A 14,350-nucleotide genomic window follows, 5' to 3' on the forward strand; every position below is an offset into this window, starting at 1 on the left:
CTCTCCTTTTCCATCAGCCTTTTCCTGGAAAAACCACCCAGTGATTTCTGGGGTCTGCTGGGACTTACCAGCTTCAACAGGGACTGTCTTCTGATAAGCGGAGGACACCTTCGTCACATCTTCAAAGGGTGACGCCGTCTACCAAGACAGGAAGAGAACCATCAGGACACCACCTTTTCCTTCCCGCCCTGGGATGGTTCTCCCTGATCAACATGTTGGCAGCCTTCCCCAGGTCTTTGCCGACTGGATTCCGACTCAGGGTGACCCTATAGGACAGAGTAGAACTGCCCCATAGAGTTTCCAAGAAGTGGCTGGTGGATTTGAACTGCCGACCTTTCGGTTAGCAGCCGAGCTCTTAACCACTGCACCACCAGAGCTCCTCCCCAGGTCTTACACAGACCCAACCCCCTGCCCACCTGTCCACTCTGCACAGTCACCAAGGCAGAAGGGAACGCTGTTACAAACTGGCTGGCGATCACAGGAGCCAGTGTGGGGACAAAAACGCAGAGCTGCATCTGCCCAATCAGGCATCGACTGTCTGCTCTTCCTGGGGCCCTCCCCAGCCCTGCCTCGCGGTGTTTCAAGGAAGCCTAGGAGCCTTCTGTTGTGCTGGACTTGGCCCTACCTGGCTCCACCATCAGCGTTTCTAACCACCGAGGTGACACCTTGTTTTGCAGGGGCCACGGGATGTCAGCTGAACCGACCTGTGACCACCAAAGCAGTCTGACTCGGGCCTGACTTGGAGCCATACCTCTCCGCCTGCCCCAGGCCCTCCCACCTCCTGTCCGAGGCCAAGTGCCCGGGCCCACCCCTCAGGGACCACGCACTGTGAGCGGAGGGCAGGGGGTTCCTGATGCGAATCTGTCTGAGGCGCTTCCTGCTCAACCCTCACGTGACTGCTGCTAACGCCCCTAACAACGTGCATCTTACAGGGTCTGTGGGGCTCTCCAAGATAGGCCGACAGCAGCCTCGCGCCCCTCACACCTCACCCCTCTGCAGCGCGGCCACGACAGGATTCTCTCCATGTTGGGAGCGACTCTGGCCCCCACGCCCGACCACACACAGTTTCCTCGGCTCTGCAGTCTCCTGACCCCATCGTTCCAGATGAACTCTGCTCACCCTTCAAATCTGACCTGAGACCCTCACTTGGCAGGGGGCCTTTCCCAACCCTCGGCCTGAACCTCCACCCCTGGGATGCTGCCTTGGGAGCCCTGGCCCACGCTGGACTCTCCTGGGCCCAATGACAACAGACTGTGAGGCTCTCCCTGTGGGCAAGCACAGCTGGGCCTGGTGTCCTCACACGGCTGACTGAACTGCACGGAGACAGAAGCCGCCACCCAGCCCGTCTGCCTGGATACCTCCAGACGCCCACACGTGAGTCTCAGACCTACCTCACTGGACTACAGGCTAGAAAAACCACCATCTAACAAGCTTGGGGTGGGAACACGGGCTCTGACGCCACCCCAGGGCAGACGTCACATGAAGCAATCCCTGGAGAACGGCGCTGTTCCCCCAGAACATCCTCGAGGCAGCACGGGGGAGGCCCGCAGACCGTGGACCAGCACCAGCCGGAAGCATTTCAGCAACGGTAGAAACGCTCCACTATGTGTGCCGGCCAGCACTGCAGCCACCGGGCACATGTGGCCATTGGGCTCTTCAAAGGTGCCTAGTGCCACCAAGGAGCTGAATTTACCATTTCATCTTAATTAATTTAAATTCACACGGCTGCATATCCCAGAAGCTGTCGTCCTGGCTCTAACCTCCACGCTGGGCTCCGGCCGTGGGATGTGGTGTGGTGGGCGGAGCAATGACCCTGTCTGGGCCTCAGGCGCCTCGGCTGTTGATGGGGACAGACGGGGATGGACACTGCTACGAGGAAAAGGCGTGGGTAAGGGCGGGGCAGGGCCTGACACCTGGGAAGCCTGGCTCAGGCGTTAGCTGTCACCATCACCAGGGGGCTGACAGACGCTTCACTTGAAACGTGCACAAACAGGCCACATGAGAACGCCCACGGGACCACACTGACGTCTATCCCAAGGGCTCTCCAGATTACCAAACCTACGAGCAGGAAAGGGAGCCCCTGGGTGATGCAAACAGTTAACGTGCTCGCTGCTAACCAAACGGCCGGGGGTTCAAGTCCACTCAGAGGCACCTCGGAAGAAAGGCCTGGTGATCTACCTCTGAAAAATCAGCCACTGAAAAACCAATGGAACACAGTTCTACTCTGACATGCACAGGTCACCATGAGTCGGAATCAACGCAGTGGCAACGGTTACTGATCAGCAGCAGGAAACACAGTGCCAGGTGTGAAACCCTTACCTTGTCCATCCGGTCCCTCTGCACTCCATATTTTCCACCAAATCCTTTGGAGTAATCTGGAAGGGGGCACACAACACTGGTTTTAGGCCAAGGCCGCGCTCAGCACTGACAGCAGAGGCATGCGACAGACGCAGGCAGAGCCCGGGAAAACGCGCCAGCACCAGAAGAGAAGGGCGGGCAGAGGGCTCCTCGTGGGGCCGTCCTCGTGAAGCAGGCTGGGTATCTAACCTCAGTGTCGGGAACACAGGCGGGGGAGCAGAGACAGGCGCGCATGCTTTCCGCCTTCCCCAGGGAAGGCAAGGAAGGCGCGGGCGGGCGGGGGCCACAGAACAGGCCTGTGTGGCGCAGCGCCCAGCAGCACAGTCTTCCACACCCAGCGGTCGCCTGGCGCCGCCACTCCGCGTGCTCTGCTCTACCAAGCACTGAACGGAGTCCCCAGGCAGCTTTTTCTCTTACTTTTTGAAAGAAAAAAAATGCCACGTGTAAATGCTAGCAGCCAGACACGTATGCTGCAGCAACACAGAGCCACGGAGAGTCACGGTCGTGCAGGATCACAGCCACGTCAGCCCAGCGGTCACTCCATGCGGTGTGCCGGAGCACCCTGGGGTGCATTCACCTGTCCGCCCTCAGCACCGTCAGGCATGCCTACTAGCACTTGCCACTGCTGGGGGCCGAGGCGATTCTGACTAACAGCCACCCCCACGACAGAGGACAACTGCCCCAGAGGGTTTTCTTGGCTGTAATCTTTACGGGAGCAGATCGCCAGGTCTCGTCTCCCGCGGAGCTGCTGATGGGTTCCAACTGCCCACCTTCTGGTTAGCAGCTGAGTGCTTAACCACTGTACCACCAGGGCTCCTAATCTCTTAGCACTCAGGGACACAAAGCCTTAACTCTGCTCTGTGGAGCCAGGAGATGACCATCTTCCCAATCGTGTGTCCAGATTCTAATAATGAAGCCTGGTACTGAAGGTAATGAAATAACCGTCTAAGAAAAAACTAGTTTGCTGTTCAAGCACCAGTATGTACACAGAGAAACGTCTCTTTTTCAGTTCTGTGGATGTACTGTTTTGGCTTTGGGTGAAGATGATGTCATCAAAACCAAACAAAACAAAAACCGCTCCGTCCCCGGCCATTAACAGACCAGCACAAATGCCACACGAAAACCACAGGTGTTCCCCAGCCTCTGGCCTGAGGTCGCTGGTTTGCTTTAACCGCACGCCTTTCTCCGCAAGTTGAGGGCCGTGAGGCTGCTTACTCAAGTGGCGGTGGGAACAGGAAGGCGGCCCACACACGGGGCTGCGGGGAGACCGCAGACACACCATCCCAGCCCCAGACATGGCTCGGTGTAGAGGGCCGCGACCTGCAGCCCCACCACACCACATGAAACACAAACCCCAAAAGGTATTTTAAAAAACATGAGTTGGGGGAGCAGAAAGCAGGGTACGGCTCCAAGTTAACACGGCTCCAGCACACAGCTGCGTTGAAAAGTCCCCACCCGCCCCCAGGGCCCGACTGCTGGGTGCCTCGTGAAGACTGTGCTGCAGGCAGCGACGCTCAGACCTGATGTCTGCGCTACAGTTGCTGCCCTGAGGGGGTCGGGGGAGGCTGGGTGCGACTGTGCCTTGCTGGGACTCGTGCTTGGCCAGTTTCTCCTTGTAATCAAACCCCACAGCAGAGGAGTCCTGTCTCTCGGACTGAACACCAAATTTGCCTCCGAAACCAGTCTTATAATCTGGAAATCCGCAGGCGCCGGTGGAGAAAACAACCGAGAGAGGAAACACAAGTGGGGTTAGAGTTGGGTGAGCACACGCCATCACCACACACGTCGCTGAGAGGAAGCAAAAGCTGCCGAGCTCAGGGACTCACTGTCCCACGCCAGTCTCTTCAACAGTCACAGGATGCCTCAAGAGGTTAAAGAACACTCCAGACCTCAACACTGCAGGCAAGACTTAAAAACAGGCTAACGATTCTACTGTAACTAATCTGGGAAAGCCACTCCATGCTCTGAGGTTGACATCGAGGGTCCTACCCACGCTGCAGACGAGAGCGCGCGTGTCTGTGTGCGTGAAGAAGGAGACACGTTACAAACACAGCAACGAGGATTCTCCCCACTGCCTGCTCCTCTGCCTGCTCCTCCACCTGAGTCTGTTTCACATTCAAGTCAGGCTTTCCCTCCCCTCAGTCTACTCTGTCCAGGGATGGGGTTCCCGTTGGATTAAAAAAAAACACTGCCGGTTAGAAAGGAAGTACGTCCTTCAGCAGGGCACTCTGAAAACAAGAATTCCCGGGCTGGGAACAGTGCTGCGCTCTCTGCTGTAACCTGAGAGCAGAAAACAGCTTTCCCGGGAGTGCCACTGGCAAGGACGGGTGCTTCCTAAACGTGCGTCCACGTGCAAACACGGTTCCCTACGGATCTGCAGCTCCCGGGCAAGACGGGGACAGGCTAGTCACTACACTAGCTAGAGAGTTTGTTCCAAATGGTGGGAGGCACAGGACACTTCCAACAGAGATGAGGGAGTAATACAGAAGTAGGGCAGGAACACATTAACTGACCCACGAACGAGAGGAGAGGAAAACGGGGGCGCAAGCCCCGGCGCGCAGTCAGTGAGGGTACCTTTTTGGGACTCGTGCAGCTGCAACTTCTCCTGGTGATCCCAGCCAAGGGCACATCTATCTTGTCTGTCTGTCTGCACACCAAATTTTCCTCCAAACCCTTTCACATAGTCTATACATGCAACGAAAGACCACAAACTAGTATTAACGGGCAGCCGGTGTGATGGGCAGAAAGTATGTCTGCAATGCAGTCAAACAGACACAATCTGCTAGATGCACCCTTTTCTCTCCAGACCTTGGTGAGACCTCTGGTAACGTCCATTAAGAGGGCCTCCTTGGGATTACCCGAAGGCCACCTACAATCGCTCAGAGGTCAGACGGACAGAGACTGGAGCCCACGTCAGAAGCGCAGACACATGCAGCTTCCAACAGTGCTCACAGGGCCCATCGGCACAGACACAAACTTGCAACGCAGGGCCGGTATGACAGGCAAGGCTGGCGGAGTCTTACAGCCCCCCGAAAGTGTCAACATTTGACTTTTTAATTTTGCAGCCGTGTGTTTTTTTGATTGGTTGTTTTAAAGCAGACTATCTCGTGAAAGACAGGCATCTACTCTAAGGCTCTGTTGGTAAGGTCATTTGCCCTTGTCTGTTCGGGGCACCCCCAAAGTCACACAAATAGCTGCTGGATAGAGAAGAGGACGAAAGAGAAGGTACCTCTCTGCGACTCGTGCTTCTCAGTTTTGCCTTGGTACTCGAAGCCGACGGCACTTTTGTCCACTTTGTCCTTGTCGATCCCGTATTTGCCACCAAAGCCTTTGGAATAATCTACAAACATGAAAAACACTGTTTACACACCAGCAACAAAACCAACGGACGGGCTGCGGATCTTAGAAGTCTTGAAGCAAGTACTCTCATCCCTCAGCTAAATGAATTAAACACACCAGAACTCCCCTGGGCTCACTGTAGGGTCTCTGAGTAATACGGGAAATAGCTAAAGGCGCTACTTAACATGGGACAGGATAAAGACCAACGGCAGTAACTACAGCGATAGCTTCTTTTCTTCTTTCCAAAACACAGCATGAAAAACCATCTCTTTACGATGAGGCTGTAAGATCAGGGTAAGCCCCAGCAGCAGGCTCTGGCCAGGTCCCCCTGCTCCACCAACTGGAGAAAGCAGAGGTGTGCTGCGGAGGACTGTCAAAGAAACAGGGTTGATATGGAGCAGCTTCTAGAAACATCAGTTCTACTCAGAGCTAACTCATCTTAAACATTACTTTTTTGCCAGCGGGTGTATCAATCTGGGATATATTAACAGAAGAGAATGTAGAAACCAACACTCAAGCAAAGCCTGAGGCTCCAGGAGACCTGATGTTTGCCCCGGGCCACGTGGACAGAGTTTGAGAAGCACTGGACAGGATTTACCAGTCAGTCCTGATTAACAGCACTACACTGCACAGAGTAATGTTCTGCTCGAGGTAGAGAGAGAAGCCAGAACGTAAAGCAAGCCGGTGAAGCAGGCCCAGGCTGCAAACTCCAATTCCAAGATGGCGGCCCCAGGGAGGCCGGCAGGCAGGGCAGGACCAGAAGTGTGGACACCCCGAGAAGGCAGTGGTGCCACCCAGTCCCACCATCATTTCCATGGGGAAAGGCGGGCCGGGGTGGCCAGAACTTTGATGGTTCACTTGATTTTTAAGAAATCTGGATTTTTTTCTATGAGAGAGCTGTTTTTAGGTGTTGGCAATTCTTTGTAAAATTTAAAGGCGTATGCCAAACAGGACAAACGACACAAAGGAACCAAGCGTTCGTGCCCTTGGCAATGGTGCACTCATCGCTAAGATGACCTCCCTGGGAAAGGGACTTCCCTGGTGGATTAATTACAGGGTATGCAATGGTGAAGGGAAAACAGTGCTTCTAAGGACAATTTGGCAGTATCTGTCCAAATCTCGCGAGTCCCTGAGTGGTACAGGTGGCTAACACACTCCTCTGCTAACCAAACGGCGGGGAGTCCATGGAGAGGTGCCTCAGAAGGTGGCCTGGTGATCTACAGGTAGTCCCCGACTTACGATGGGGTTCTGGTCCACTGAAAATTGGTCCTAAGTCGAATACCTTTTTCTAGTTTTTATTATTATTGCCTTTTATTATCAGTATATCTTTATAAACCTGATCTCTGAACATCTAAAGTGAACATCTGAGAATGATAACATCAGCAAATTATGAATTGCAACACTGTACGTAGTACCTAATACTGAAAGTAAGATGTAGGGGAAAAAAAAAGATGGCTGTTACGTGCGGTTCGGCATAACTTGAATACGTAGTAAGTCAGGGACGACCTGTAATTCCAAAAAATCAGCCATTAAAGGCCTGTGGAGCACAGTTCTGCTCTGTCACACAGGGGGTCTGCCGTGAGCCAGAGTCAACCTGATGGCAACTGGTTGTTTGGTCATCGATATCCCTTGACCCAGCAATTCCATTTCTAGGAATTTATTCTTTTGCGTAATCATTCATGTGTTTAAGATACAAGAACATTCACTGCAGCTGATTTTTAACATAAAAAATTACAAGTAACCTAAGTGTCTGCGTTCAAAAGAGGAACGGTCAAGTAAGCTACGGTATTTCATACAGTGGAGCACTCAGCAGCTACCAAAACAAAGGCCAATCGACCTATGCAAAAAGCCCAGCAGAACATTTTCCGTTTACAAAAAAGAATCAGGGAACAGTACATATGATGGAACCCACTTTGTATGGGGGGGACTCCCTGATGAGCGTTTCTGTTCGTAAACGCCAGAGAAAAGACAGGAAAGGCACACCCCACGCTCCTCTCTCGGGGGAGGAAAGGGAAGGAGAAAAGGGAAAAGGACCTTAGTTAAGAGTCTCCCATCCTGCTGTGGGCTGAGAAGACGCCGTCGGGGACAACGCACCTCTCTGAGACTCGTGTTTCTCCGTCTTGCCCTGGTAGTCGAAGCCCACGGCGCTCTTGTCCACGCGGTCCGCCTGCACGCCGTACTTGCCGCCGAAGCCACTCGAGTAGTCTAGGAGGCAAGGGAGTAGTCGGTGTGTAAGCCTGACGATAAGCTAGTGTGTGGCTATTTTTAAGCAAAGCAAAGCAAAACGTCTGGGGGTTACAACTCACAAGGAGCTCAAGACCCAGTGTAACCTAAGAGTGACACGGGACACATGCGACAACGCGTGTCTGTTGTTGTCTGCTGGCAAGCTGATTCCGACTCAATGACCCTATGTGACAGAGGAGAACTGCCCCATCGGGTCTCCTAGGCGGCAACCTCTACAGAAGCAGATCGCCAGGTCTTTCGCCCATAACATGTGCCTAGCGGACTCTGATCTCATTCAACTGTTAGAGGGCAGTTCTTTCATTTTGGCAGAAATGAAGCCGCATCCCCCCTTTAAAAATTAACTGTTCAGATCTAGGTCAGAGTACAAGGAAAGCTATACGGTGAAAACACTACAGAAAAGGCCTTACTCTTCCAACGTGGAAACGCCAAGCTCAGCTGAAACCTGAAGTGCTCACGCACTGAGCGCTCAGGGCCCAGATTATCTGACGACACACAAGGGAGGGAATTAAACAGGCTTGCAAATAACACAGAGCGCTTTGGGGAGGTGACACGCTTTTGTTTTTTAAAAAGGCTTTACAGACCAGGACTAAATAGGGAACAGTCACCAACAACAGAAGACGCGACGCGCTGCTGACGCCCGCACGCGCGCCACGGAAACAATTGAACCACTCTGGCTCCTATCTCGAGGGGGAGCGTCAGCGTTCGGCCAGCAGTCAGAGAGGTGACTTCTGGCGGGCTGTTTAACTGAAGGGGAGACGGGAGGCACCGATCACGTCAGATGCCAGCACAGAGTCGGCCAGGGTACCCCGCGTGCTGCTTATCGGGAAACGCGCATCCTACAACGTCAGATAACCCAGAAAACTCGGTGCAGGAGGCAGAGTTCTCCCTGGGGGACGGCCCCTCCCGCTCAGAGCACACGCAGCATCCAGTGGCAGCATCAAAGCCAGGCTGACTCTGGGCTGTCTGTCTGTCTTCTACATCTCACCTTTCTGGGAGGCGTGCTTCTCTGTTCTTCCCTGGTATTCAAAGCCTACAGCAGACTGGGATGTAAAAAAACAAAAAGAGAACAATGCGTTCTTAAACGCTTCCAGAGCAAGTACTCTGATCTCACAGTATGTGTGAAATCTTCAAAAACACAAACCATGTTATTTTTGACGACTGATCTTCTAAGCCTAATGCAGGTCAAATCAATGTCACGAGATGTGATGTTCTGAATTCACACGCCATAAACTGTCAGACGTAGCCAGGTGCGCTGCACAGGCCACGTGGCATCTGTGGCCAGCCTGTCTTCCCCCGTCCTGTCCCTCCAGCGTGCTGCGGCCGCAGAGCGAGCTCAGCGGGTTTACTGTAGCCACACAGCTCTAACATGTAACAATTCCCCACCGCTCCCACAGCCACTCGCTTCTCACATAAGCTTCCCCAAGAACGACGCTAACGCTGGTAACAAGAACGGCAGCGGCGCTTCTTCAGCCCAACTCAGTGACCCTACAGATACAGAGCAGAGCTGCCCCATAGGGTTACCGACGCTGTCATCTTTACGGGGAGCAGACTGCCACATCTTTGTCCCAACGGTGGCTGGCAGGTTCAAACCGCCGACCTCTTGGTTAGCAGCCGAGCGCTCAACTACTGAGCCACCAGGGCTTTCTTGCTTCTTCAGCCTATAGATAATCTGAGCGGCTCAGGAGTGGGAGGGGCCCTGAGTGCTTGTGTGCAGCCCCGCCCACCCCCACCCAGCAGTCACCGGCCAGCAGTGTCTTCTCTGCAGACACGCTCTGCTCTGGACGGCGTACCACCCGGCCCGACCCGGCACCCAGCGCCCGGCACTCACCTGATCAACTCTGTCCACCTGAACACCAAACTTGCCTCCAAAACCCCGGACTGAGTCGACTTGCGAGCAGTGCTTGGAGAGTTTTGACTGATACTCGTGGCCAACAGCTGACTGGAAGAGGTTTCAAATCAAACGTTACAAGCCTGGCCCGAAAACACCACCACATCCGATCCCCCCAGGGCGGAACTGAGCGGGGGAGTCCACGCCTCCTGTGGGCGCAAGTCCATCTGTTAAACACGCTGCCCGTGAGCGTCTGTACCAGGGCTCTGATCGGGGAGGACCACAGTGCCACGCCTTTAGCTGTCAACAGCCCTGGTGCAGGGCTCCCAGGTGTCTGAGCCCAGGGCTCCCAGACACCACCAAGAGCCCGGCCACAGGTGGGGCTTCTAACACAATTAGGGGTGGAGAAAGGAGCACGCAGCCCACAGATGTCCAGACACCAGGGACTCAGCTCCCTGCAACACAGTACATAGAATCCATTCACCCGACGATGCAGGGCGATACAGTTACTCTCATTAAAGTGAGTGTTTTCAGACCTCGTGACCCAAGAAGCAGGTCAAGGACGCTTTGCTAACAGACTGAAATAGAAACACATATGCTTTCCTTGCAGTACAGATCCAGACTCAGCGTCTGCCGAGCACACACCTGGTCAGGCCCAAAGCCGGGACCTTCCACAGACCTGGGCTCCCTCTAGAGCCCCTAGCACACCGTCGCCCCCATCTGTCCAACAGGGACGCAGGCCCAGACACCATCAAGGTCACACCTGTGCCAAGCTGCAAAACCAGAGGAGAACCTAGGGCTTCCCACTGCAGGGGGCACAGCCCAAGAGCCAAACCCAGGGGCCCCTGGTTTAGGAACTGAAGATCCCTGGAGCACAGATGCCCTGGCTCATGTCACCTCGTCTCTGCCTTCTCTTCCCATTCCACCAGAGTAGCTGTGACAGAGGCCCTGGGGCACAGGACACCTGAAGTATTTCCTGTCCCCAAGCATCTACCGGGCTGTCTGTGGCCTCACCAGCTCCCCATCCTTGGGCAGGGCACGGCCCAGGCTCCCTGCAGGGTGGGGAGCGGCCAGGGACTCCTGTGTGGACACGGACTTCACGCGGGCCACAGAGACCAGTGGGTGTCAAATCATTTGTCCCTCCCCAGGGACTCACCCCCACTGGGAAGGCCCAGCTGTAGCTGCCCCGGACCCTGAGGGACGCTTGCACCACTAATGTCCTTCGTGTGTTTCTTAGAACTTCAGGGAACTACTGGGTTCACGGTTCCTGAGAGTCAGCAGGCAGCTCCGAGGACGCCGGGTCTTCCCACAACTCAGCGACACAGCAGATTTCCCTCTCCACTTTGAGCTGTGTCACCTCCCCTTCTTCCCACACTGGCTCTGATGTCCACCGCTACCCATCCGTGTCAACCGCAGGCTCTGAGCCTCAGTGGAGGGACGGCCAGCCGCAGCCGCCAGGGTCTTGCCCAAAGCCGCGCCCTCGGCGCACACCCAAAAACATCAAGCAGGCCACATCGAGAGGTAGCCGTACCAAAGGGACCCTTTAGCCTGACCGGGAATCAGAGAAGGTGTAAGAAAACCATTCTTCTAAAAATACAGCCACAGAGACAGCTGGGCAATTTCGCCAAGTCTTTGACTGGAACTGATTTATTCCAAAAATAGCCTCAGATCACACATTGCCACATTGACAAGATCTCATTTATTAGACAGTCAGCACAGGGCAGCGCAGGGGGATCCCGAAGCCTCAAAGCACAAATGCTGCTCCTAGCCCACTGCCGAGAGGAGGACGGGGGCCCGCACCACGGCCACACCACCTCTCACTCCGGACCACGGGCGCGCGTGCTCTGACGACAGCGTCCATGAGATGCCCAACCTCCCCTTCCCCCCGGTCCACGCTCCACACACAAGCATGTGCTTGCCAGCCCCGCTGTTCCATCCCTGAAGTCTCTAACAACACATGGTGTGTGCCGCCGAGTCGATTCCAACTCACTGGACCCCACGTGACAGAGCAGAACAGCCCCATAGGGTTTCCTAGGCTGCAGTCCTTACAGAAGCAGATCACTAGGTCTTTCTCCTGTGGGACCACTGGGTGGGTTCAAACCAACAACCTTTCAGTTAGTGGCTGAGTGCTTAACCACTGTGCAACCAGGGCTCATTCTTAACACACTGCTGTTGCTAACTGCCACTGAGTAGGTTCCGACTCACAGCCGACTCTACGTTCAACAGAACGAAACACTGCCCAGGCCTGCACCATCCTCACAATTGTTATACTTGAGCCCACTGCTGCAGCCGCTGTGTCCAATCCATCTCCCTGAAGGTCTTCCTCTTTTTCGCTGACCCTCTACTTTACCCCGCATGATGTCCTTCTTCAGGGACTGGTCCCTTCTGACAACATGTACAAAGTATGTGAGATGAAGTCTTGCCATCCTTGCTTCTAAGAAGCATTCTGGCTGTTCTTCTTCCCAAACAGATTTGTTCATTCTTCTGGCAGTCCATGGTATATTCAATATTCTTCGCCAACACCATAATTCAAAGGCATCAATTCTTCTTTGGTCTCCCTTATTCACTGTCCGGCTTTCGTATGCATATGAGGTGACTGACTAAAAATATCACGGCTTGGATGAGGCGCACCTCAGTCCTCAAAGTGACACCTTTGCTGTGCAATACTTTCAAAAAGGTCTTCTGCAGCAGATTTGCCCAATGCAATGCGTCTTTTGATTTCTTGACTGCTGCTTCCAAGGGTGTTGACTGTGGATCCAAGTAAAATGAAATCCTTGACAACTTCAAATCTCTTCTCCATTTCTCATAATGTTGCTTATTGGTCCAGCTGTAAGGATTTTTGTTTTATGTTGAGGTGTAATCCATACTGAAGGCTGTGGTCTTTGATCTTCATCAGTAAGTGCTTCAAGTCCTCTATGCTTTCAGCAAGCAAGGTTGTGTCGTCTGCATACTGCAGGTTCTTAATGAGTCTTCCTCCAATCCTGATGCCCTGTTCTTCTTCATAGAGTCCAGCTTCTTGGATTACTTGCTCAGCAGACAGAGTTAAGTATGGTGAAAGGATACAACCTGGACACACACCTTTCCTTGTTCTGTCTGAACACACAGATCTCCAATATTTTTCAATTCCTGGAGAGGAGAAGTGCTATGTAATGTAAGCTGTTTATCTTTTGGTTCGGAATCATGCGTATTTTTGACACCCGAGTTGTCTGGTCATGCTCAGTGAGTAGACAGCTGGTCTTTTTCCCAAGCACGTGCCGGGTAGTGGGGAGGGACGGGGCAGGAGGCACTGAGCACCAGCAGCACCCTCGCTGGGTTGATCAGTTGGGGGTAAGGATGCAGCTTCGCCTGGCTGGAGAGGCAAGGGCATTTCCAGGCCTGTGGGTCCTGTAAGGCATCCTGGGGAGCCTGGCTCTAGGCACTCCCTGGGCACCTGCACTGTGCCAGGCCAGGCACAAGGTGGGGACAGTGATCCTCTGCCCTCAGCAAGTCCATCGAGTCGATTCCAACTCATAATGACCCCATGTGACAGAGCAGAACTGTCCCATAGGATTTTCTAGGCTGCAATCTTTACTGGAGCAGATTGCCAGGTCTTTTCTCCCATGGAGCCACTGGGTGGATTCAAACCACCAACCTTTTGGTTAGCAACCAAGCATTTAACCACTGCACCACCAGGGTTCCTTACTTTCAACACGGTGAACGTAACTAATGTCACTGAATGCTGGTGGGTGCCATCAAGTGGATTCCAACTCCTGGTGACCCCATGTGACAGAGCAGAATTGCTCCACAAGGTTTCCCAGGCTGTGATCTTTATGGGAGTAGATTGCCAGGTCTCTTCTCCTGAGGAGCAGCTGGTGGGTTCAAACCGCCAACCTTTCAATTAGCAGCTGAGCGCTTAACCATTGCACTACCAGTCTCAAACAATGGACAGTGCAGAGTGATGTGGCTGGTTGGTGACACGGATGCGAGGGTAAGGAGCCGGCACAAGGAGGGGCAGCCACGCCCTCGCTGGGCAGGCGGGAGGGGAGGCTCCGCAGGAAGCGTCCTGGCCCAGAAGTGCCTGAGCTGGAGGCTGAAGGAGGCCCAGGCGGCAGAGGATGTAGTCTGAGCAGCTGCAGCAGAGAAGCCAGAAGCGACATGGGTCGTTTACCCAGCTCCTCCTTGCTGAGCATTAGCTCTTTTCCCTGACGTACAATTTTTCCAGCCCGAGTATGGGGCCCAGTTTCTGCAACAGATCTCTCTTTGCTTCAGCTCCCCACAGGCCAGTGAGGGCAGGGCTCTCTCGGGTGGGAGAGGCTGCTTCCTGCGCGACCCTTTCACGGTCCTGACACAGAGCTTCTGTCTGCCTGTTGGCTCTCCCGACAGCGACCAGAGACTTTTTGTAGAATCCCAAAGTAACCATTCCCATCACGTCCCCTATCTCAGCGCCCAGGATGTCTGTGGCAACGACACAGTGACGCCACAAACTGTGTGCATCCTCTTCCTGCAAGCTAGTCTGCACCCCAACGCCACTTCCCGGCCATTTCTGGACATGATGTGGGTGCCCCACAGGCCCATCTGCACCCCACTCCTGCTTCCTAGATA

General features: G+C 54.1%; 1 protein-coding gene across 1 annotated transcript in view; it reads right to left on the reverse strand.

Annotated features, from left to right (window-relative positions):
• CTTN (cortactin) overlaps positions 1-14,350 on the reverse strand; it is a 28,687-nt gene that overhangs the window by 9,623 nt on the left and 4,714 nt on the right. The window contains exons 4-11 of the mRNA XM_012557642.2: positions 9,770-9,880; positions 8,927-8,981; positions 7,792-7,902; positions 5,588-5,698; positions 4,933-5,043; positions 3,940-4,050; positions 2,320-2,375; positions 69-138 (exon numbers count right to left, since the gene is read on the reverse strand). Of these exons, the coding sequence (XP_012413096.1) occupies positions 69-138; positions 2,320-2,375; positions 3,940-4,050; positions 4,933-5,043; positions 5,588-5,698; positions 7,792-7,902; positions 8,927-8,981; positions 9,770-9,880 (736 nt within the window). The remainder of the gene's footprint in view (positions 1-68; positions 139-2,319; positions 2,376-3,939; positions 4,051-4,932; positions 5,044-5,587; positions 5,699-7,791; positions 7,903-8,926; positions 8,982-9,769; positions 9,881-14,350) is intronic.

The sequence above is a fragment of the Trichechus manatus genome, unplaced genomic scaffold (genome assembly GCF_000243295.1).
Source record: "Trichechus manatus latirostris isolate Lorelei unplaced genomic scaffold, TriManLat1.0 scaffold00113, whole genome shotgun sequence".
Lineage (NCBI taxonomy): Eukaryota > Metazoa > Chordata > Mammalia > Sirenia > Trichechidae > Trichechus > Trichechus manatus.